Source organism: Anopheles maculipalpis, chromosome 3RL, assembly GCF_943734695.1.
Source record: "Anopheles maculipalpis chromosome 3RL, idAnoMacuDA_375_x, whole genome shotgun sequence".
Classification (NCBI taxonomy): Eukaryota; Metazoa; Arthropoda; class Insecta; order Diptera; family Culicidae; genus Anopheles; species Anopheles maculipalpis.
The window spans coordinates 19071678-19094989 of NC_064872.1; the positions used below are offsets into that span (position 1 = coordinate 19071678).

General features: G+C 42.4%; 3 protein-coding genes across 4 annotated transcripts in view; 2 read left to right on the plus strand and 1 right to left on the minus strand.

Annotated features, from left to right (window-relative positions):
* The window catches only part of LOC126564110 (ribonuclease Z, mitochondrial), a 346473-nt gene that overhangs the window by 283872 nt on the left and 39289 nt on the right, over window positions 1-23312 (minus strand). The gene's annotated exons all lie outside the window — the stretch shown is intronic.
* The window catches only part of LOC126565319 (GILT-like protein 1), a 390535-nt gene that overhangs the window by 4867 nt on the left and 362356 nt on the right, over window positions 1-23312 (plus strand). The window lies entirely within an intron of this gene.
* On the plus strand, window positions 1800-22042 carry LOC126564449 (facilitated trehalose transporter Tret1-like). Its single transcript, XM_050221508.1, has 6 exons — window positions 1800-1920; window positions 4370-4402; window positions 20013-20536; window positions 20609-20814; window positions 21081-21685; window positions 21759-22042. The coding sequence occupies exons 1-6, from the start codon at window positions 1907-1909 to the stop codon at window positions 22036-22038; spliced, it is 1662 nt and encodes a 553-aa protein (XP_050077465.1). The 5' UTR covers window positions 1800-1906; the 3' UTR covers window positions 22039-22042.

The following is a 23312-nucleotide window of genomic DNA, read 5'->3' on the forward strand; positions in this document are numbered from 1 at the left end:
CGCGAAATTAATATTTCAAAAATGTCTTCATGTTTAGTTCTACAAAATAGAGTGGTTTTGGCGTACCGTTAGTATTTACCATCACTAGCCATCAGGTCATTGAAAAATCATCAATGACCTGATCATTGAAAATCAAAAATCATTGAAAAAGTGAAATTAATATTTCAAAAAGATCGATAAAGTATTAGTCAAAAGTTTCAGTGTTTTATGCTGTTCTGAAATTATTTACATTTATATTAAATATATAGCATGGAGCGACTTTTACTACAGCTACTACCTATGTACTATTTTAACAAAATAATATAGCTTCACGAATAAAGAGTAGAAGTTTAAGACAAGCAAACAATATAGAATAAAACTTTCAGGAACCCCATGAATCTGTAACATTTTTTCATTTATCTTCTTTGCTTAACAGCCTGCTTGGTCATGTCAGGCCCCGAATGACTTACGAGACATGACCTCTTAATTCGGATAGATATCTCTACGGGGAAACGGTCCAGAAGGAATTAGAACCCCGGATCTGCCGTGTTAGGGCCATCTCCGATGCCGCCTCTACTACTTTTATTCTACTTCTTCGTCTTCATGTTTAGTTCTACAAAATAGAGTGGTTTTGGCGTACCGTTAGTATTTACCATCACTAGCCATCAGGTCATTCCGACGAGATTCGATACCCGGTGGAGCCGTGCGTAGACCGGAACTTTTGCTGCCTCATCAGATAGAAAGGTTATTTAAAGGTAACTGGCACCTTGAGTGTGTTGGTATAATATAAGAAAAGAATAATTATATTTTTATACTTTAAAATCCGTTGAACTAAGCCTAATTCCAGGCCAGACTGTTCTTAAAGAAAAAAAACCAATAAATCCATGTCAAAAACACTCATTAGCCGTTCTTTGTATCATTAGTTCTACATCTCTGGCAGCTGAAATGGTGACGTCACACATCCATCCCCCTTTGATCAGCCACCCGCACAACACATGAAAGCAACCCGGTGAGTATACCGTGATGACCGCGTTGCGATCGATGACGACATCCTCAAGCACGAAACCGGTCGGTACGATATTCTATGGCGTTTGCACTGCTGCTGCCGTTCGCGACTGTCACCGACCATCGCAGCGCAACAGTTTCTTTGAACGCTTTCGCCGTGGCGGTTGGTATCGCGGCTCTGTGTGCGCTACGCTCGTGCGTACGGAACCTTACGCGACCGATACTCGAACTGAACGTGTAATCGATTGCAAGTGGCCAGGGACAAACGCACCAAATCTTTGTACCACATAACCCGGACGTCGGGTTTTGTGCATTTTGTTTCGTTTGCTTCGAAGGAATCGTGTTTGAATGTGATTGTGTTGTTACCACACTATGTTTTGCGTTGACCGTGACCCAGCTAATGCAAAGTGTCCCACACAGTAGCGGCTTCGGCTAAAGAATAACAGTGCATGTTAATGTAATTAGTGAACTGCAGAATAAGGAAGGAGTGACAGAACAAAGTTAGGATTAATTAAAACATAAACTTAACCGAATTGGTGGTATTGTAGAAATTTGACCTAGAATAAAGATTTCCCTTTTCAATAGCGCTAGGAAGAAAGGTTTGCGTGTCTACAACTGTTACTCTTCCGGACGGCTTGTTCGTGTTTTCATGTGAGGGTCATTTGCGACCAGTTCGTTACTAGTGCCGGCCCGTAGTTATTTGTGGTTTAGTTAGTTCTTTCTAACCAAAAGAAAAAGATAATTTCAACGCCCCTGTAGACGTGCTGCCGGACAAACGGCAGAAAATAGGAGTCGGATCTTTCTTCACCGCTTCCGGTGTGTATTACTACTGGTCCAATAATCGGTTATCGATTTAACACCAACAACCAACAACGACGGTATTTGTCTAAACGACGGGCAGTACACACCGTATCCGTAGAGTATGGATCCATTAAGGTAAGCATGGCCCGGGGAAGCTTTAGCTGGGTGCTACATTGAGGACATTTCTATTGCGCAAAGTACGTTGGAGCGTAAACCAGTCCAATTTTCTTGAAAAGAAAAGTGCTTTTCTGTGAGTTTTTAGAATTGATGCGAAAGGTGTCTAGTTGATGATGAAAGTAAAATAAATTGTTGTTTTTTGGAGTACTTTTAAAAATACTTAAATTAGTCTACGATTTTCCAGATATAATTAGAGAGAGAGAGAGAGAGAGAGAGAGAGAGAGAGAGCGCTTGAGAATTCGCCGATTAAGTTTATTATAGGCCTAAGATCTGGAAATCCTAAACAGAATAGAAGCTGGAAGCCATTAATACATCAAATCGCCCGCTCACAGGACAAGAGTTATGTAACCCCACTAACTTGCTTATAGGAAGAACCGTCTCTATCGCGCACGGGGCTCCCTGATGCGCTCAGCCTTTGAGAACTAGTTATAGCTCGTCTAAGATCATTACAGTGCTAAAGAGTGTGCAAATGTGCTTCTTCAGTCACATTCGTTGTGGCATGTGGAAGGATCAGCTTTCCAAAACATTAAATTTGGCGATCTTTGCTTCAGTATTTCTTTACAAATTTCACCACAACAGCATAAGAAACAAATAGATTTTTAAATCTGTATTATATTGAATAGTCGTTAAAGAGTCGATAAATTTACAAGATGTTTCACTATCTTTATGAAGCACCAATGACGTAAGTGTGAATGATCACTTATCTAATAGAAAAGAGTCACGTGTTAACCGATCAAACACAGCCGAAGTTTTTGTTTCCCAGCCACTTAAAAGTACGTGTGGTATTCACCATGAAAATATCATTCAAAATGCACCATCACGTTTCGAATAGAATTTTCATGCATCGCTTTCGAGTGTACAGTATGAATAATTGTCTCACTCCAAAGCCTTGTCGGCTTTTATCGTCACTAAATTCTTGACATGGTTATTTAAATGACTCATAACAAAAAGAGCCGATCTGTTCCAGACGACTGATCAGCGGAAAAAATATTCATTGACTATAATTTGATGTATGTGATGTGTTACGCTTCAGTTACATTGATTGTTGCACTCACCCATGTGTTTCTCTTGCTCCATTAGTAGCTCTATTAGTAACACCATTTTCAGTTTATGAAGCTACCAGGTAGTTTTCCAGCTCGTAAACAACCAACCTCATAATTACTTCCGATGGCCAGTATATCCGGTTGTGGAGTCGTGTTGTATTCATTCAAAATGGATTTGTGGAAATGCATTTTTAACGACAGTTTTGGTGCTGAGAGATCTTATGTCTTGTGTAAAAATGTTATAAAGTTGCTAATCATTACTAATCGTAGGGTCTTGGACAAATATAATTTACCGCAAAACAAGCACCACCAATAAGCATGTAAATGTGGATTCTCAGAATCCTAACTGAAGATATCAATTCCAAACGCTTCAGGTCAAACTGATCTCGATTCCATCCCTCATCCGGTTGAAAGACCGTATTCGCAATTATTCGCACGAGAGGAAAAAAGGTTCTTGGTACGAAGGATGAACCTGACCTCGCCTGAAGCTATCTTTGAAACCGACACTAGAATTAGTAATTAGGTGCGGTATCATAATGACATGCTAAGGTTAGGTTTTCGTCCACTGCTATTGCCGTAAAGAGCAATTCTTGGGGAAGTCCAGCCCGAAAACGATTAGCCCATGGAAGAGTAGTGACATGCGATCAGGTTTCCATGTATGGCTGGTGTGGTGAAGTGGCTGTGGTGCAACAGCAACCTAATAATACAATATAAAGCTATCAAATAAGAGACGATCAAATGGGCCATCCTTAAGAGTGCCCTTGAAACATGACTTCCTAGAACGTCTCGTGTTCCCTTCGCAGTGTAAATGAAATATGATAGTTCAAGCATAAGTAAACAAACAAAAACGCTTCTTCAAGAAATGCTAAACGGTAATTTAAACTCTCTTTGCACGGCCAAAAATTATGCTCTGCCACCCAGATCAAACAAGCTAGAGTAGCTTTTTAATTATTCGCATCGCTTAATTCGCTTGCGGTACGAAAGTCACGTATTTCATCATCCTTGACAAAATCAAAAGCCCGGTCCGCCCAGTATCACGTTATCGCAAGAACTTGGCGCGTACTTGTAAGAAAAGAAAAGCTAAAGTTTCAGCTTAGAAATAATATTGTTTGCAAACAGTGGGGAAAAAAAGGTTCCTCTCAGTGGGTGGAAGTTTGGCCAAGTATTCGACCAAGGTCGACATCCAAAGGCCCGCGAAGCAGTGTGTCATCCGCAAGCTAGTTTTCCGGGCCGAAGGAGTAGCAAATTCCATCATCATAAAAAATCCTATTGCCGCCATTAGTTCCTCAGGAAAAGCGCGGTTTAGTTGCTACGATACTTCGACACCAGTGTTAATCGCATTTTATTTTTCTCTTTATTTACAGTATCGGATCCAGCGTCCTCAGCTTACACCAACGGTAAGTAACAAACAAGTACCGAGTAGTTCTATTTACCCATGCCGCATCATCAGCGGGGAAAGAAGAATCGCCGGTCTACTTCCGGTGCAAGAGTTTGTCGGTTCGATTTGCTCTTGCGTTGTTTACCCGGATTGCATTTGCTTTTAATTTTCTACGCGGTGCACAAACAAACACACACACACACATACAGTCCGAGTGCACTATCATCGAAGTGCAGCGTAAGAATGCATTTTCTTATTGTGCAGTTTGGAACCATTTTTGCGCTTTGTTTCGTGTTTCTTCCCCAGTGCCGAAGAACGACGCTAATCTTGTGCGGTTGAAAGGGAGGTATCAGTGTGTAAAGCAAATTGGATCGGTGACAGAAGCCTGATCAACTGTAACAAACGGCTTCGTTGTCGGGACAAATAATGCAGCGGAACGCACTCGTAACAAGCTGCCACGGTATGTGCAACATGGGAATGCACTTGCACACTCTTTGATATCCGTCTGCAGATTATGATGAGTGCAGTAAGAGCTGTGTGATCGTTGTTCAGATGGAGTTGTTGATTTTCTGTTTGAAATAGTGGAGTTGGAGAACACTCATTTATTTAAAACATATGCAAAATAACATATCCATTTTAAAGCACTTTAAGTGCAATCAAATATGCACATTCGTTTTCAATCATTTTTGTTGAATAAAGAAAATATTTTCCCAATTTATCAATTAATTTGAAGTAACTGTTAATAAAGTAATCGAGGAAATTCAATTAAAGATTTGCTCGTACTGTGAGTTTTGTCGCCGAGTGAAGAAGTTGTATATAGCGAGGCAAATCTAGCCGAACGTTTTCTTTCTTTAGAAAGACAAATAGTGTAACAGGAAAATATTCCTTTACACCCAACATTGTCGTATCACCCGAGACTCGAAAACTCGAGAGTTTATCGTCTGCTGGCTTTATCGTTGTGAAACTTTGGTCCATTAGTCAGAGTATTCGTACAGTGAACAATGTGCCAGACGAGATAGAGTTTGTCATACGAAACACGCCTTTCATTTCTGAGACGATGCCGTACATTTAAAAATCGCTCAGAATGAATGGACTCAGAATGGTGGACAAGTCTTTGGACGAAGAAACTATCAACTGATCTTCGTAGATATATGATGGATTTTTTATACAATAACTAATCAGCCAGGACAGTGTAACGTATGCATTCCAATAAAAGTGACAACATGTTCTTGTCCCCTAGTGGTAGATCCACCGGCCAGTGGTCGATTTTTACTGATTGATTATATAATGTTGGACAAAATTGGAAGAATTTGGCACTATAGCTTGTTCGTACGGCCATCCTCAATCCTCAATACGTCAGCCATTGTGATAGAGTTTCTGGCGACCGGATACGATAGAGCAACTATCTGTCAGACTGCGGCATTGGTAATGGACGTTTTAAGAGACCGGAACATTCAACAGAGCTTTGGTTCACAATCCTAGCCGTCCCGGTGTTCACACGGCAATACCGGGGTTCAAAAACTCCCATCCCGACCGTTCCCTCGTAGTAAGGAATGTCTATCCAACTAGGTGGTATCAAAAAGCCTAGTAAACCTTTCGAAGGCCTGCGTGATCTAGGAGGTGGTTAAACTAAGAAGAAGATTAAGTAAGAAATTCAATGGCCGGCGTGATCTACGTGGTCGTTAAGCTAAGAAGATGTGGTTCACAATTAGTGAAGTGTCTATGTCAAATTCCGTATTCTTTTCTTCAGGATCGGTAGTGACCAGCACGAATTATAGTACAAGGAATTTACCAAGAAGTTGCCACCGGCATTGAAAAGTACCATCAAGAAGGCGAAGTGGTGCCGTCATCTACTCGAAGCGAGCGTTGGAAAAAATGAAAAGTTCCAAGATTCTGGTGGATCCCAAGCATGTCTACCTTATGACCAGTTCCGCCGGTTCGACTTAAACCGCCTGTTAGTCAGCTTTAGCTAAAGTGCAGGTCAACTGGCACCTAGGTTCATCATCATCATTATCATGTTGACCTGCTCTTTTAAAGAGCACGTCGTCGTGACATGGCCCGGTCAACAATAGATCTCCAGGAAACTCGATCCCTGACAGCAGCTTCCCATCCGTGTAGGAACCAGATCTCCGACAGGTCTCCCTTCACCTGATCCAGCCAACGAATTCGCTGTGCTCCCCGACGCCTCGTGCCGAACTGGGGGTCACTGACGCATACCTTCTTGGCTGGGCATGAATCCGGCATCCTCATAGCATGCCCCAGCCATTGCATCCTGCCAGTCTTTGCTACCGTCAGGATATCCGGTTCTCCGTATAGCTCAGCAGGCTCGTGGTTCATCCTTTACCTCCACACTCCATGCTCGAACACACCGCAAAAGATGGTCTGGAGGATGCGACGCTCAAAGCACCTAGGTTAGAACTTTCCATTGAAAAAAGGCACGAATCTTTTAGGTTAAAAAAGATATAGTTATCTCTACCCAGGATCAGTCGCATTTTTAAGAAAAGTCTATCACCGGACCTTATTGAATGTTACCTTAGCTATAACAGAGAGGAGTCTGATCGACAAAACCAAAAAAAATTGTTATATTATTTCAGCGCCAATTTTTCGAAAAATTCGCCATGTTAAGTCCCCCCCAGTAAAGTTCTGCCAAGTAAAGTCGAAGTCGAAGTCCTGCCAAGTAAAGTCAATCGTTTTCTAGAAACTTTTTTCTCCTTGATTGACCTGGTAGAACATGTTGGCAATCTAATTGCTTTCTAAACTTAGTGGTACCATTTACTCAAATAGCCAGTCCTCACTACGAGCGAACGGTCCGGCAAAGGTTCGATACCCGGTCCTGCCGAGCAAAGACAAGCACCGAAATTGCCTTTATCAGCTAACCGTCCAATTTTGAATGGATGTTTATTGGACCTTATTGGAACTTATTGGAAAAATTAAACACCTTTCTTTTAATACATTAGTTAAATCGTTTAAAGTTAAATAATTAAGTGATCAAAATGCAATCTTTTTTTTTTATTCATAAGGGACGGCTAGGCCGTATTGCTATCAAAATGCAATCTAATGATGGGAATTTTCAATTTTCCTTTGGATGTTGAGTCTACATTTATCGCAGTGCATTATATTTCATTCCAATAGAAATTAGTGCCAAACGATAACAGCGTGACGTTGTCTTGTAAGCCATGGTCGCTCGCATATCGATGACGTCATGCTTCCGGAGGGAAGACATAGTACTTGAGCGATAAAAAAGTGCACACACACACGCAACAACGCACCATCGAACGCAGCCATCGATTATCAGTAAAGGGTTGTGGATTGTATTCCTTCAGTATGATTGTCATTTTACGACTCAAATTGCGCGCCACACCAACAACGTATACAAGATCGCTTGAGAGGTGTCTGTAATCTGACTAAACGGTGCACCGTGCCCTTCTGGAATGTGTGTACCTTGCGCGCTTTTACAGACTCTACAACATCACTTTTGCAACTTACCAACGGAAGCGTTTTATGTTTCGCTGACTGCAGTACGCCATCGAAAATGGTAGAAGTTTCGTTTATCGCGACCAAACTGAGCCGACCGATCGTGAGCGACAGTTTACGAAGAACATGGTGTCAGCATGATGTTTACAGTTTCTGCCACATCTCTCTCTCCCTGCCTCCATCAGTCCACACCCCCCCAACGGCACGACATCAGAAACTATTCTGAAATCGTTCTTATTCCACATTCGCCTAACTGGCGTGTCCCCATTTTGCGATAACAATTTCACCAACTGTAGCAAAAATGAGTCACGTTTCGGCGAAGCAGGAGAAAGTCTAGCGGCAATGACTAGGATGAGTAAAACAAAAAATCAATAAGAATAAGCTTGGATTATGTATGTTTGAAGCGCGATGCTTATCGAAAGGTGTTGGTGGTGTTGTTGCTATAATGAAATAGATAAAGCGAATTAGTGCAACACGACCGAACCTTATCGCTGCACTCTCTTTATTTGACTCACAAAGACTATACGCGCAGCATTGTATCATTAATCGAACACGTTTTATTTCTCTTGTCGTAGTAATTAAATGATGAAATTGAGCACAAAACCCCGCTTCACATTAATAATTTAAAAACGATTGTAGCGACAGTAGCATCCACGTCTCATTGACCTTTCGGCGCGTTCCGAGAAGAGATTTATCGTCCGTACGTACGAACTGTGTGATATGCAAATCATTAGCCCACCATGAGGGTGGTTTTAATTTTAACCCACGCTCTCGCTTCCAACATCTGGCCGGTCGCTCTTTGACGAATTGTAGCGAGTGGTTGAGCAGGGCAATTAAGTAAACACACTGTGAAAGTTGCACGAGCACCAACCGGGGATGAACATCGTTAGGGGTTTGGTGAGTTCGTTACCGGCGGCCGATAATAATTGGCACTCGGGTGTGGCATTGTCCACTCCGGCTGGTAATGTAAACCCTGGTTACAGGTGTAACGATGATTTTGATCCTCCGATACGTTGACTTTGATGGAGATGGGAAGTACACGAGTTATGTTGTTAGCTTGGAAATCGTTACGGAAATTGATGCCGGTGCGCGACACTGACAGAGTACTTGACATGGCAAATTAAATACGTCCACAAAATACAGTGCTTTACAGGACGGTTTCAAATTTAAATTATTAGCAGTTTTTCCCTTTCTTGCTCAAACATACAGTAGCGAACCAACCAAGTGAAACAAATGCAAAAGATCGGAAAAAGGTTATCTTAAAAATGTGAGATTTGAGACTGTAACGAGTAACTAAGTAATAATGATAGTTATTTATTTATTCACAATTATTTATGACGGTACAGTGCCGTATTGTCATTGATAGTTAGATACATGAGCATAAAAACAGAACCCTTTGAAAAAATCTTACAAATAATGAAACAATTTTTTTCTTGCTCACATAAAACCCAAAAATTCTCCTATTTGTATTTAAACAAGAAAAAAACAACTGCCATGTAAATATTCTTTTCTGCATTAAATTTTTATCTACCAACTTATATTTATTTTGAATCTTACATCCTCACATCCTTGCACGCTCTTTATGGCAGGATTTCCATCGTAAAATCTTTGCTTTACGCTTCTAGTGGCATGTTTAGAGCGAATATTGTGATCAAATGTTTAATTTAACCGACGGAATGACTGGTTTGGAGTGAGGAAGCCTAACAGATTGAAAGATGTTTTTATACACGGATTGGTTCATTATTCCGACAATGTGGCGCAAGAAGTCATACTTAAAATACATAAATGGCTCATTATTCATGGCCAGAACAGCAACTCCTTAATTTGTCTTAAACCACGAGTTGGTGCCTCATCACAGGAATCTTTGCTACGCAACCCTTTATACGAGGACCCTTAAACGAGGCAGCATTCGTGGCCCATCGATCAGAACCAGATATTAACAACAACAATCAATTTGGGTTTCATCTCGAGGCCCTTTTGAGCCGGAGGCCGCACGTGACCGCTCAGTCCGCTTATTTTATTTCTTCGATGATTCCCTAACTAATTAATTTAACTTCATTTTTACTACTTCTTCTTAGCCATCGAATGGCTAACTAGACTTGCCAATAGTAAACCCTGGTAGCTGGATAGTCAGTCCTCACTACGAGGGAACGGTCCAGATGGGATTTGAACCCCGGTCCTACCGTGTACAGACCGGGGCCGCTGTCGCATATACCTTCGGACCGCCCCCATTCTGACTACTTTTCTTGAGAAAACAAATAGTTTGAAAAAAAAAATTACGGCTTGAATTAATAAAAAGGCTCTAAGTATATCATCTCGCCAGTTGAACGGAAAAATAAATAAAGTTTCGATCAAAATATTCGAAGACATTTTTTTAGTTACATTTGCTTTGTCCAGTCGTTCATTTTAGAGGGTTCTCGAAAAAAAAATTTGCATCAAACAATGATAATTTAATGATCCCTATTCATCAATGATAATACCATTAATTGAAACAGCGATTACAAACGATCAAATTTTCCTCGTTGACCGATGCCAGTAGCGCCTGTTTTGTTCAATACTATATTCTTGTGTATCACACTCGCTTTATTCTTTACGCCATGATGCTGGCGAAAGACCGTCGTTGCTAAGGCACGCTTCTGCTATTCCATACCTTTTCTGTTACACCCACCACCTGGACAGTAGCCGTGATGATAGAATCATTCCTCTTACGGATAATTTCCATTACCGTTCGGCAGTGTAAACAGACCGCAAATGGCACACAAGACATATTGGATCTTTTGCCGCCCCAAAATGACCGACCGCAACATTAACTTTTCGATCCAACAAAAAAAAAGGGGGATGTAGGGGGTGGTACCATAAATCATACACCAGCAAAACAAACACGGCCTACAACTTTTGTGCAAAATACCGGTACCGGGAAGGAATTTTCCCTTCTTCAATAGCTGGTAGGTGAAAGTTTGCTCATAAAGACTTCCGGAGGCTAGATCAGTGGGTGTTTTTTTTTCCTCTTCCGTCCAGTATATCTTGACATTGATGAACTTCCGTGTGTGCGTGTTTGTTTTCAACAGAAAAGAAAATAGTTTTTCCTCAAGTTCAAAGATCAGTTTAACGGGCCGTACATTCTGTTTGCCTGTAAGCAGAAGCAAAGATCAAAATCATCCGCCTCAATAGAGTCAATAAATTGATCCAAGTTGTTGATAGACGCTTTTTCCTGCTGGTTTTATTCACGATCTTCGATCTTGCCCGTTTACTGGTGTTGGGTGTTGCGAACGAACTCGGCTTGTTGTAAACCGAAAATTTTCCTCTTGGCAGCATCGATAAAAACGATAAGTTTCGTGCGGTTCGTGTCCTCGGTAGATACTATTGATCGCCAGCCCCTAGTTCGGTATGCTCGTTTTAATAGTTCAACGTCTGCTTGAGTGTTTTTAGCGTACGTGTGCTACCTTCACCACCACACACCGCACCCTGTGTGCCAATCCGACCAAGTATCCAAATTTGGCATTGAACTTTCACTCGCAATCCACTGCCTGCCAGCTTGTCCGTTCTAGCCTGTCGTCACTAGAAGGGGGGCAAGCTTGGAGATCCGGTCTCGGCGAGGGGATTTATTTTTGCCTGCCAGAAAGAAAAACAAGACAGTCGCACCACATGCGAACGTTGTTCTTGCGTATGAGCTTGGCGCGAGCGACTGTTTTCCCAACCGACCGCGGGGTGGGTTTTCCCGACATCGGTTCGGTTCTAACCGGCTGCAGTGTTGGTACCGCGTTGCCAGCTGATTGCAGTCGTTCGGTCACGGTCGTCCTGACCTAAAGCAAGCGGTCTGGGTCCTTTCGGTTCGGGTCGGTTTGATTTGGTTGGTCCTGTTGGTGCAGTATAGTTCGGGCTGGATGACAGTACCTGGGTGCGTGTGTGGGTTAATACGATTCGCGTGCAGGATAAGAACAAAGACGATGCAACTGTATTTTAAATCGTACTTTGTCCTTGACAAGAAGAAAGAAGCGTTTCTTTAGACAAATTAATTCTAGCAAAGAAAGTTTCCATTACGTCCGTGCGTGTGTCTATTCTGTTGGGAAACGTCGCGAAACCAGTTCAATTGACCGTTTATCGAACCAATATTCATGAGCGTCAACATTTGCCCGTAACTGTGTTATTATTTGGTGCAATCTTCTAGGTGGCCCATCAAATCAATTCGCAGTCGAGAGCTGACCGGAGTTCATCGGTGTCCAACCGGTTGGAAATTGCACAGCAAATTGAGCACTTCGACCGATGCAGTTGACATTGCCGTGCAGCAAGTCCGCTCTGCCAAACAGTTTCTTCCACTGCATTGTATAATCGATAGGCGGCAAACAGTCAGTAGGGCTCTAAGCTTCGGATTACTAATCGGGTTTGTGTGATACATATTAGTGGTTGCGTACTTTGTTTGGACGGGACCCACTAACCAGAGAAATGGTGCAAACAGTGAAACTTTATCCACGCATAGAGTGAAAAGTACGGATCCCCACCGGAGACACCCTCGTAATAACGGGTTGACACAATTAAAAGTTTACTTCCATCCGGTGGTATAAAGCGATGCGGTGCAAGTGGTGGTACGCAGTGATAGGAATTATGGTGCACCCCGATACGTTGATCGTACAATTACAAGTGGCCGTAATATTGTAACTTGCGTTCGAAAAAAAAGGTCATAACATCCTGTTACAGGCATCGGCACGACCATCAGCAGCTCGTTGTGCAACATTGTCCTAGGTCGTCCTGCCCGGCTGGATTGACATAACGCTCACCAATCGCCAAACCCTGCCCCTGTAAACCCTGCCATTGAGTGAAAACAATCGGAACCGGGGAAAATTCCAAAACACTCATTGAATGGAAATAAGGTACTGAAGTGTGTGAGTGAGAAACGATCGCATTCAAACAAGCATTCAACATGGTTCATGAGCTTCGCTTGCAAGGGCGCATTTTCTTTCTTCCGTTTTCCGTTCCGATGGAGCATCAGTGTGACAAGGAAATATTGGTGCGGACTGTGATCAATCGAACAAACATTCCTTTCCAATGACAAAGACGTAACCTCTACTGGCACAGTTTGTATGTAGGAATGCCAATATCCGCTGCACACTGCAGGGTCAATGTCATTATCCCTTTGGAAGGCAGCTGGAGTTGGTGTCTTACTTTTAAATTTAAATTAAGCCCTGTTCTAACTTTGCCAATCGTGTTGGCTGTTTACTTTCGATAAAACAGCAGGTTCAGGCCGTTCATGTTCGTCGGCGGCACCTTGAACTGTTGCCAATGCTTTGCTTTAATATGCTCAGCTGGTTCCTTCCGAATCGACACGAGACATCCACACCACCTGTCTATGAGAACGAGTTACAGCCATGTCATTCACTTTTAGGTGATACGACGGCGGGTGCGCTTGTATGCGTAGGCTTAGATTCAAAATGGAGGGACAAGAATCAGCTGGCTAATGAGTTGCATTCCGTTGTACCGGCTAGAAGGGTTTATGCACTTGGCACATAACATCGGTTAAGGTTGTACGGTGGACTGTGTACATCGTTTACTCAAGGAGGAAATCATCTTTGCATTAAACACTGAATGATCAACATTTGTTCATGTCCATTATGCATAATGCAATTAAATTGATTTTATTTAACAATTTCTGACTTTAAGACTCAAAATGACCTAGCCTAAACGCTTTTAAGTTAGGTTTTAGAACATAAACACATCAAAAGTTCAATGCAAAAAAGAAAAGAAACGAAAGTTTTCTTGGGTTAACGACCTTCTAAGTCACGCCGGTCATCAAATATGTCTTAATGGACTTATTCATACCACGTAGTGGAATAGTCAGTCCTAACTATGGGGGAATGGGCAGGATGGATGACGGCCGGTGCCGGTGCCACCTCTACCATTATAGACTATAGGGAGCAATAGACAGATAAAGAGGAATTTAACACAGAATAAAAGTGATTAAATTACCTGAATGATGAGAGAAGCGAATCATTGTTACGATATAAAGTATGGCACGTTTCTAAAGCCAGAGGATCTTTCAATTGAAGGGATATTGAAGGATAAGTAGCTCTAGCAAACCTGTAAGCCCAATTAGTAAGCCACCTATAAAGAACGCTTGCGTCACATCGCGCCTAGGACTAAACGAGTCAAGATCAAACAGAAGTCGTCTTCAATCTTACAGCGGCAAAGGTCTAGCGACAAAGATGCGCTTACAGGCGAGTGAAACATCTTTTAATATTTTGAAATCAAACCGAAAATGGAATTCCCAAAAATTGCTTTAAGTATGACTTGTCATCGTATATCACATCAAGAATACAAATAAATGCATTCCACGGAGCAATTCATGCTTGTTGAGCAATTCGCTAGAATGCTTCAAGAATCCCCAACAACTTACCAATTTCTTAGATAAAGTTTAGAGACCTGTTACTGCCTTCCTTTACCGGATATGCCTGTCCTCCGGGCCTCATTCGAAGCCACACACGTTTCATCCACTTCCGTCACAACGAATCGCAACGATCATCATCAAAGTCTGTACGCGATCGGTATGCTAAATTCAGGGCCACCAACCATCCAATACAATCCATCTTACCGCATCTATCGCCATGTTGGGTGGTTTCCGTTTGTTGAATTTGGTTCCGTTCCAGCAAACGGTCTTTGCACACTTTTCAAAGCAACGATATTGCTACACACATCAGCCAACTGCAGAGAACTATAAAAACGATCAATCGATCGCACTGATCGAGGGCTGATCGGTGAGATTCCTTAAACCATCGTCCAAAAATAGCTTCCGTGATGGGAAGGTACAGGCGTGAATCTTTCATGTGTTGAGATCAGCTCGAATCGGCTAGATTTTACGCTCAAACCATATGTGTGAGTGTGTGTGTATGTGTTTGTTGTAATGTAATTAATTATGAATATTTACAGTCAGTACTGTATTTTTGAGAAGGATATGTTTCATTGGTTTAATTATCTTTTCGATCTGTATCAGCACAACGCATCCGATCCTAAATCGGCTCAACCCTCAACAACGCTTGGTGCGCTAACATTGTCCAGAAGACAGCGTCTCCTTTCGGACAACTCCACTTGGAACATCGCTTTGCTTGCTACAATTGCTATATCTTTAGGTTCGTTTTTACGGCTTGCCGAGTTTGCAAACGGCACCAGAAACGAAGTTGGAAAGTTTGCAGTAATTACCGTTACCACTGTCGACCGGATGGCCGGTCTAGAACCGGTTTGCTGGGTAGCTTTAAAGTTAAGAAGCATCGCTGTACCGTCCGTCGTCTTAGGTTTTGCTCCCGCGGGCGATCTATTCGCTTTGTTTTGTACGCTTTCGCAATGATTGTCTACCATCATTGCCAGCTGATGGGTTTGTTGCCAGCTGACGCGAGGTTCGCGAGCTGATGGTTTCGAGGCGTGATTCAGCATAACTTAAGCGACCATGGAAAAGACGCCACATGGAGGTCTTTGATGGGGCATGTAAACTGTAGCTGTGGATTGGCAAAGGGCTTGATGTTGTTGATCGTTAAGTCTAGATGTCTGGTAACACTGAAGCGACCAGAATGCATGCATTGCATCTGCTGATCGCAGAAATTTTCAATGAAAAGTTTGTATCCAGAGGTTAATTACGTTATCATTTGTTAATAAGATGAAAACAGCTTAAAGCGATGTCTGAGTTACGTGCTTATATAAAAGATGTACATATTTTCCATATATTTTTGGCCTTTCACCCCTAATTACTTTCATTTGCTTGCAGTTGTTTTTAAATTGATGACACAGTTTTTACTGCTAGACTAGCTGTAAAAAATGATTTTAAGAATATGGTACTACAATCAACAACAGCCTTTGTTGGTATCGATTAAAAGCTGTAGATTTAGACTCGTGTCGTTAGCAGCTAAACCTACTTTAGCAGGCATCTATCCACTCTAGCCCGTATCAAACAGACAGCATTGATTTACGATGCAACGCGAGAAGAGAGTGCTAATTGTGGCCTGAATTACACGCGATTACACTCATCATAAATTCTTCAGGGCTTGATAAGCGTTTATCTTAAGCAAAAGATGATTCCTGTGGATGTGTATGTGGGTGATTGTATTTGCGGTAGGGCACGAGAGCTTGAGAATCAATGAGTAGATCGATCATATTCACATGCTTATCGAAGCAGTTCCACATTGTCGCGCCCGTGCACTCTAATGCCGTGTTGCTTCACGTGACCCAACGTTACGCGTCTTTTTTCTCGTACGCGAAACAAACTTATCACTCATCTGCTTCACTGTCGAATAGTAGTAAATGATAATAAATTACGCTTCTTCGTAGCAACCAACAAGCTACCGCAATGAGTATGGAATGATTTAAATACAGCAGTTTGTAAACAGCATGTATTGCGCCATTGAGGCATGTGAGCGAAGAGTACGTTGCGTTGTGCGTCGAAATGGCCAACTGTCAATTTAATGATGGTTCGATTACCTGATAATAAGTCGTCAAGGTTAGTTGACGGCATAATTTCTTCATTCCACTTGGTGGCATATCATTGTTTAAGATAGGAAGGAAAAGCAACATCGTCACCGAGGCTTTAGCCTTGGACTTTAACGGAGCAACGATCATAACCGAAAGACCCAAAATGAAGAATGCATGCATGACTTTTTTTCGTTAATCTTTTAAGCACGTGCTGCTAAATGATGATAAATTCAGGTGGAATTGTGTTTTTGTTGACATCATACCAGCGCGAATTAATTTACACATTTTGAAGTTTTTTGGTCCACGCAGAAAGACGCACAGAACGATAAACATCTCATCCTCTAGCCTCACTTTAATGTTTGGGGATTTTGTCTGCAGCATCAAACCGGTTCCCCGAGCTGGCGATGCGATGGATGCGCCCGAATATCGACCGGCAAACATTTAAACCATTTCTCAGACACCGCGACGCCAACCGGGTGAAGGTCAACGTCACAGCGCTGTAGAACACCTTTCAAGGGTATTTCGCCTGTTAGCCGTGCCAACTGGCGTGGTAGCGGCGTGTACGCAAGTCATGCTGCCGTTTTGTGCTCGTTTTGTGCTGTGTGTGTGTGTGTGCAAATAATTTGGATGAAAGAACTGGTGGAGCATCGAGAAAGCGCAAGAGCACAAGAGACATGTTTGAGGGATGGTTTTCGTCAGCGGCCTTTTTTTTCTTCTCATAAGGACCCCCTGGGAACGATAGACATTGGCTTGATTGAAGTTTCAAGAGCAACAGGATCGATGGACTTTGCTGAAGACAATAGATGGTAGTGTCTTCAAAAGTTTTAAGAGATGTATCAATTGCTAAACATTGAAATAATTTTTCAATAAATATAAATAAATAAATAAATCTTTATTTCAAATTTGTTTATATCATGGAAGTTGATGATGCTGGTTTATCTTAGCTATCGTTCTAAGTTATCTATGAGATTGGGCACTCATCTAAATCGTTGCGTGTTTTGCTGCTTGTATCCTTTTCAACACATTGGAGCATTTTTTAGCCTTTTTCTTTTGATTTGAAAGGGCTTGAAAAGTTTTATCGTTTCATATTTTTTTATGTGGTGAGGATATCTTCTGCTGATGTTTGTTACTGATTGATTTATAATACTCCCGGGAGGGGAGAAATTAGCCCCTTGAATACCTTAAGTGCAGTGAAAGTTGAAGGCATCTATCACATTGAATCTGTTGACCGGAGTGGGAGTTTATTTGTGGTTATGGGGCCTTGCCAGCACGAGGCCCCACGTGGTCGCTCACTGCGCCTACCGCCTAACGTACCTTTGGCTGCTGGCTTGGGTAGACGTTGTGAATTGGTACCCAAGACTGATAGTGTTTGAGAAGCCTTTAAATCGTTGATTAGCCAGTACATTAAATGTACCATTAATAAGATTTTATTTATATGTTCGTATATAACTATTAATACTGGTAATAATACGCACACCGTGTTATTAAACCCGAGCTTACCAACACAATTCACTTATCTCTGTTCAACCACTACCTTTGGAATTGGTGTACGCCTTGAAACAAAGCCATGCAGCTCAATCAGTACTGAAAATAATACATCTTTGGATGGTGATAAGAGTGAAACTATAACAAAGCAATCTAAGGATAGAATATCTCTTGATCCTTAACTGTCATTAACGCATCAAAATGCTGATCTTGGCCTGGATCCTCTTCACCATGAGGCCAAGGGTTGGAGCATTAAAGCCACAAGGGGCATGGGTTACCTTCATCAATCAGCACGCATCTAGAGATTTCCCAGTGTTATGGATTTTAAAATGGGACTTGGTTTCGGTTTGTTGTTCTACTTCTAACACAAGGAAAAAATTGTGTCGGAGGTAATAGCAAAAATGAAAAAGTGCCTTACAATCACGTTCAGACTCAACCATCATATTGTTAACAATGGTTCAAATGCAATTCTTTAGCTATGTATTTTGGATACTCAGGACATTGTAGATTAACTGATGTTCTGTAAAACGCATGAATTGGGTGGAACGCTAGAGCATAGTGTTTTTTGGCATTTAAAAAAAACGTGTACTTTAAATTGATTAGAAATGTGAAACATGCTACTTAGTTTTCCTTTAGAACTACTAATTTGCCTTCTTCTTCATCTTCCTCATCTTAAATCAACTCGTGGCTTTAAGGTCTGCCATTTCTGACTGCCTTGACTTGATTTTGTTGGTAGCTGGATTGTCTTTTCTGTGACTGTCGATGTCCGATATCCGATACTGCCGTGTAAAGTCCGGCGCCTCTTCTGTCATGCCAACAGACCGTTCTTACTTTCTTTCTAATCAATATAGAATTCTCTTCATTGTTTATGCGCATTATTACTCAAAAATTGCGACGGCCCGGTGGTTTAGGCGAAATCGGCACCGGTCCTCAAATGGCAGGACCAGAGTTCAAATCCTATCCGGACCGTCCCCTCGTAGTGAGCACTGACTATCCAACTACGTGGTATCGGAGCGTCTAGTAAGCTATTCGATATCCGGCGAGACCTTAAAGGTCGTTAAGCCATGAAGAAGAAGTTTACTCAAATTTACTAGAAAACATTTGCGTGAAACCTACACTCAAGTATGCGATGTGTTTATATTTTTTATATCAGCAATTTTTACTGCTATTAGCGGCGCCGATCTTCATACGGCAGGGCCAGAGTTTATCCCATTTGAACCTCGTTGTGCCGTTCTCTGGCTATTGAACTGCGTGGTATTAATAAGTCAAAGAACAATAGTAAGCCATTAGATGAGTGACATGATGTTCTTCTTCTTCTTCTAAGGTCACGTCGGTCTTCTAATGGCTTTCTAGCCTTGCCGAAACCACGTAGTTGGAAAGTCAGTCCTCACTACGGGGGGACTGTCCGGATAGGATTTGATCTCCGGGTCTGCCGTGTCAAGGGCGGTGCCGTTGTCGCCTGACTGACAATATCTAGCAGATCGTTAAGCTAAAGGAAAAGATTTTTTATAAAAGTGTCGCCCTTGTAATTTTTATTTGATACCTTAAAATCAATACATCAAATAATGCTTTAAAGATCTATTATGCATAAGCATCCGATGTTGTGATGGTAAAATAATAGTTCAACAATAAACGTTGGTCTAGTGCATCCAACGATGATTGATCTGTTTTCTGATCACTTCTAACCATGACAACATTATTAATCATGATATTCACTAGCTTAATTAGTACTTACACCCGATGAAATGCTTCTCTAGCATGATGAATTGTGCTCATAAAGTGTGATGAATTTGCGTGACAAATCAAGGGTGATGATTTGTTGTCGGCAAACAAATCTTGTTCTTGTCTCACTCAACAAGACGATTGTTATTGCATTTGGCACGCGGCATATCGTTTAAAACAGGCACCCTCACATCTAATCGCGGAAGTTAACAGAATCCGCCACGATTTGCTGCTACTGGTCACATTGCTCCATTGACCAACTTGTAGGCCTATGGTGATCGTTTAACAGCACACAAACACACAACGAACCTTCAAGCCTTGACCCGTTTTTGTGTCCAACGTCAAGCAAAACCAACCAGCGGATCAATTGAGCACAATTTTACTGCAGTGACCACCTCGTGTGCTGCAGTGACATCGTTTGCGTGCTATCCCAACTGGCGTGTGGTACATTAATCGGTTTCGATTGTTTTTGTTTCTTTTTTTATTTACATCGCTTACAGAGAAAACAGTGAACAGCACAAAGACGATGCGTTCCGAGAGATCATTGCAAGCTGCCGGTCGCTGAGCAAGTATGAGACGAACATCAAGTCCGCCCTGCCCCAGATCCTGTCGGCGATTGTGGCCGCCTCGTTTCACATTGTCATTGGCATCTCGCTGGCCTACTCGGCAATCCTGATCCCGCAGCTGGAGCTGCCCGGTAGCGACATACCGATCACGAAGGGCCAATCGTCATGGATAGCGTCGATTATCGTGATCATGGTACCGATCGGATCGTTGGTAGCTGGCGTGATGATGGAGTTCCTGGGCCGGCTCAACACGATCAAGCTGGCCGCGGTACCGTGTGTGGCGGGCTGGGTTGCGATTGCGCTGGCGAACAACTTCACCTGGATCATGGTTGGGCGTGTGCTGACCGGTTTTGCCTGTGCGCTTGGCACCAGTCCTGCGATCGTGTACATTACGGAGGTGGCCCGGCCCGATATGCGCGGTTCGCTGATCTCTTCCGGTCCTACGCTAGCTTCACTGGGTAAGTGCAAAGTGCATTCGGCAGGTGGCATCGAGGGAAAGGTAGTGTATCAGGTGGTTTTTCTTCTTGCAGGAATGGTTATCGCCTACGCCAAGGGTGCCTTCATGGACTGGCGGACAGTATCGTGGATTTGCATCATCTACACCATTGTGCCCGTGCTTTTGATTCAGCTGTTCGTGCCCGAATCACCGGTGTGGCTAGTGTCGAAGGGACGCATCGAAGATGCAGCACGGTCTCTACGCTTCCTGTACAAAAAATACCCTCAACCAGAGCATACGGTATGGGACCATTTTGCTACCGATATCAATATCCAATTATCATTTAGTACCATAATTCGATACAATAATTACACTCCATACTGCCGTGTGTGGCATATTATTCGAGCTCATAAAAATTATATCATCCGTGATAATTACTTCCTCCTCATTTTGTCCCATAAAGTCAACCATTTTTAATGTCTCGCAATATGAGCTTTTCCTCACTCCACAAATTAATTCGTGCGTCGATGAACTAATACTCTTTTTTGCTCTGTACATCCACTCAGGACCAGCCACTGTCGGAGATGCATCTAAACGCACTGCTAAAGGAACGTGAAACCAAGCTTGCCGAAGCGCAACGGAACGTTAACCGGCACGGTGTGCAGCAGTCCAAACTGCGCGGATTCCTCAAACCGACCGGCTACAAACCGATGATCATCCTGTTTTGGTTCTTCCTGATCCAACAGTTTAGTGGCATCTACATCACGCTCTTCTTCGCGGTAACCTTCATCCAAGACGTCGGCACCGAGGTGAACGCGTTCACGGCCTCCATTTTTGTGGGGTTGACGCGCTTCACGATGTCACTGCTGAACGCCTGGCTGCTGAAGCGATTCCCCCGCCGTCAGCTGGTCATGGTCTCCACGACCGGTATGGCCATTTGCATGTTCGTGTCGGGGCTGTTTACGCTGTGGATAAAGGAGGGTAGCACGACGCTAACCTGGATACCGGTCGTCGGTTTGCTGCTGTATGTGTGCTCCTCCATGATCGGATTGCTCACCATACCCTGGACGATGACGGCGGAACTGTTTCCGACGGAAATACGCGGCATCGCTCACTCGATATCGTACTCGATGGCGAACCTGTTGATGTTCTTTGCCGTCCAAAGCTACAGGTAACCTGGAACCACCATTTTGGGGAAGTGTTTTTTTTTGTGTAACCATTTTCTTTTCCTCCATTACTTTTAGAACCATAACCGATCTGCTCGGTGGAGCGTACGCAGTACAGTGGATGTTTGCCGTAGTGTCTGTGATCGGATTTTTCTTCGCCCTTTTCTTCCTGCCCGAAACGCAGGGCAAGAGTTTGGCCGAGATCGAAGCATACTTCGCGGGCAAAACGCAACCACACCGTGTACCGACTGAACCAGCGGCCAAACCGTCCGTGACGGAGCATCTGATACGCAGCCCGAGTCGGGAGGCGAAGCTAAAGGAGGTGGAACTGATGCTGAAGAACAAAAATGGAGCTTAGAGAGAAAGAAATGTGAACATACTTAATAATTGTTACTTTGTGCACGCGGTACGACAAAACAGGCAGGAACTGACTAAATGCAACGGTATTTGCTCCAAATGATGAGCGACGCAGTTGTACTTAATGTAGCTATGCTAAGGAAAAGAGCACAACGAATTGATCGAGAAACTGCCTTGCCTGGAAGTTTATGTGTGTGTGTATGCCGTATGCAAAGGAGATGCTGTTTGAATTGAACACATGCGAAAACGTATTTATTTTTAGTATTTTGAAATTCCGCAAAAATCTTCACTGGTATCGAAAAGCGGCCAGAAAGAGAGCGATAGAGAGTTAGGCACCTACTGAACGATGATGGGTGTTTGAAGGTGTACTGAGTGCGTGGTAGTCATGTTTTCTATATATTGATTGATCACTTTCGTTTGGTGCTATTCGGAGCAGTGCGACGAAATGATTCGGCAGACTGAGTTTGATGAAGCCATACCAGCATGACGACAAAAAACCAGCACCACACCACACTGGTGAAGCCATTTAATGCAATCCAAGTTCAAAACACTGTGTATTAATCGTATTCGAAGTATTTGCAAGTGCGTAGATTTATTAGTACATAAATAAACTGTTGAATGAAAGTGCGACCGAAAATGTGTGGGTTTTGTTTTCTATTCTATATGTTTACTAAACGATTATGATCACTTAGGTAATGTGTAAATTAAATTTCCTGTTGGAATTACGGTTGAGTTTTTGATAAATATGATGAAATAATGATAAAATGTGAGGAAATTTATGTAAATTACCATGCTGGATTACATATTAATTTATTTTAATTCCATTCGCATTCCAGTAACTCGTAGCATAACTTACCATAAGCTTTCTTGCTCGAAAATTCAAGCATATTGGAAAGCTTTCACAAACTGCTCGAAATCTTCCTTTTCGGGCTCTATCACTGTAGCGAAGAAAAAATGCGACAATCAATTGAAACTCTAGAAGACTTTAACTTTCATTGCTTCAATGCCACCCAGCAAGACAGGTCTAACACATTTTGTTTGGAAGTTTGTGTTATGCCGGCGATTACTGAGCTAACAACTTTTAATCTGATAGTCGTATTTGCATGAAATTTTCAAGAAAGATGAGGCTATTTGTTGTCTACTTTATAACATTTAGTTCAAAAATTTTTTTCTTACTTCTTTTTTGAATTTTTCGTTTCTAAAGCTGTGAAATGCTTACATCTGCGATAGCCAATAAAACCAAAAAACTAATAGAAAGTGTTGATAAACTTACTT

Bases quoted from the DNA above. Each gene is read 5' to 3' on its own strand.
- LOC126564449 (XM_050221508.1), top strand. The intron at 4,403-20,012 runs GTAAGTAACAAA...CATCGCTTACAG, and splicing joins GTCCTCAGCTTACACCAACG to AGAAAACAGTGAACAGCACA. The intron at 20,537-20,608 runs GTAAGTGCAAAG...TTCTTCTTGCAG, and splicing joins TCCTACGCTAGCTTCACTGG to GAATGGTTATCGCCTACGCC.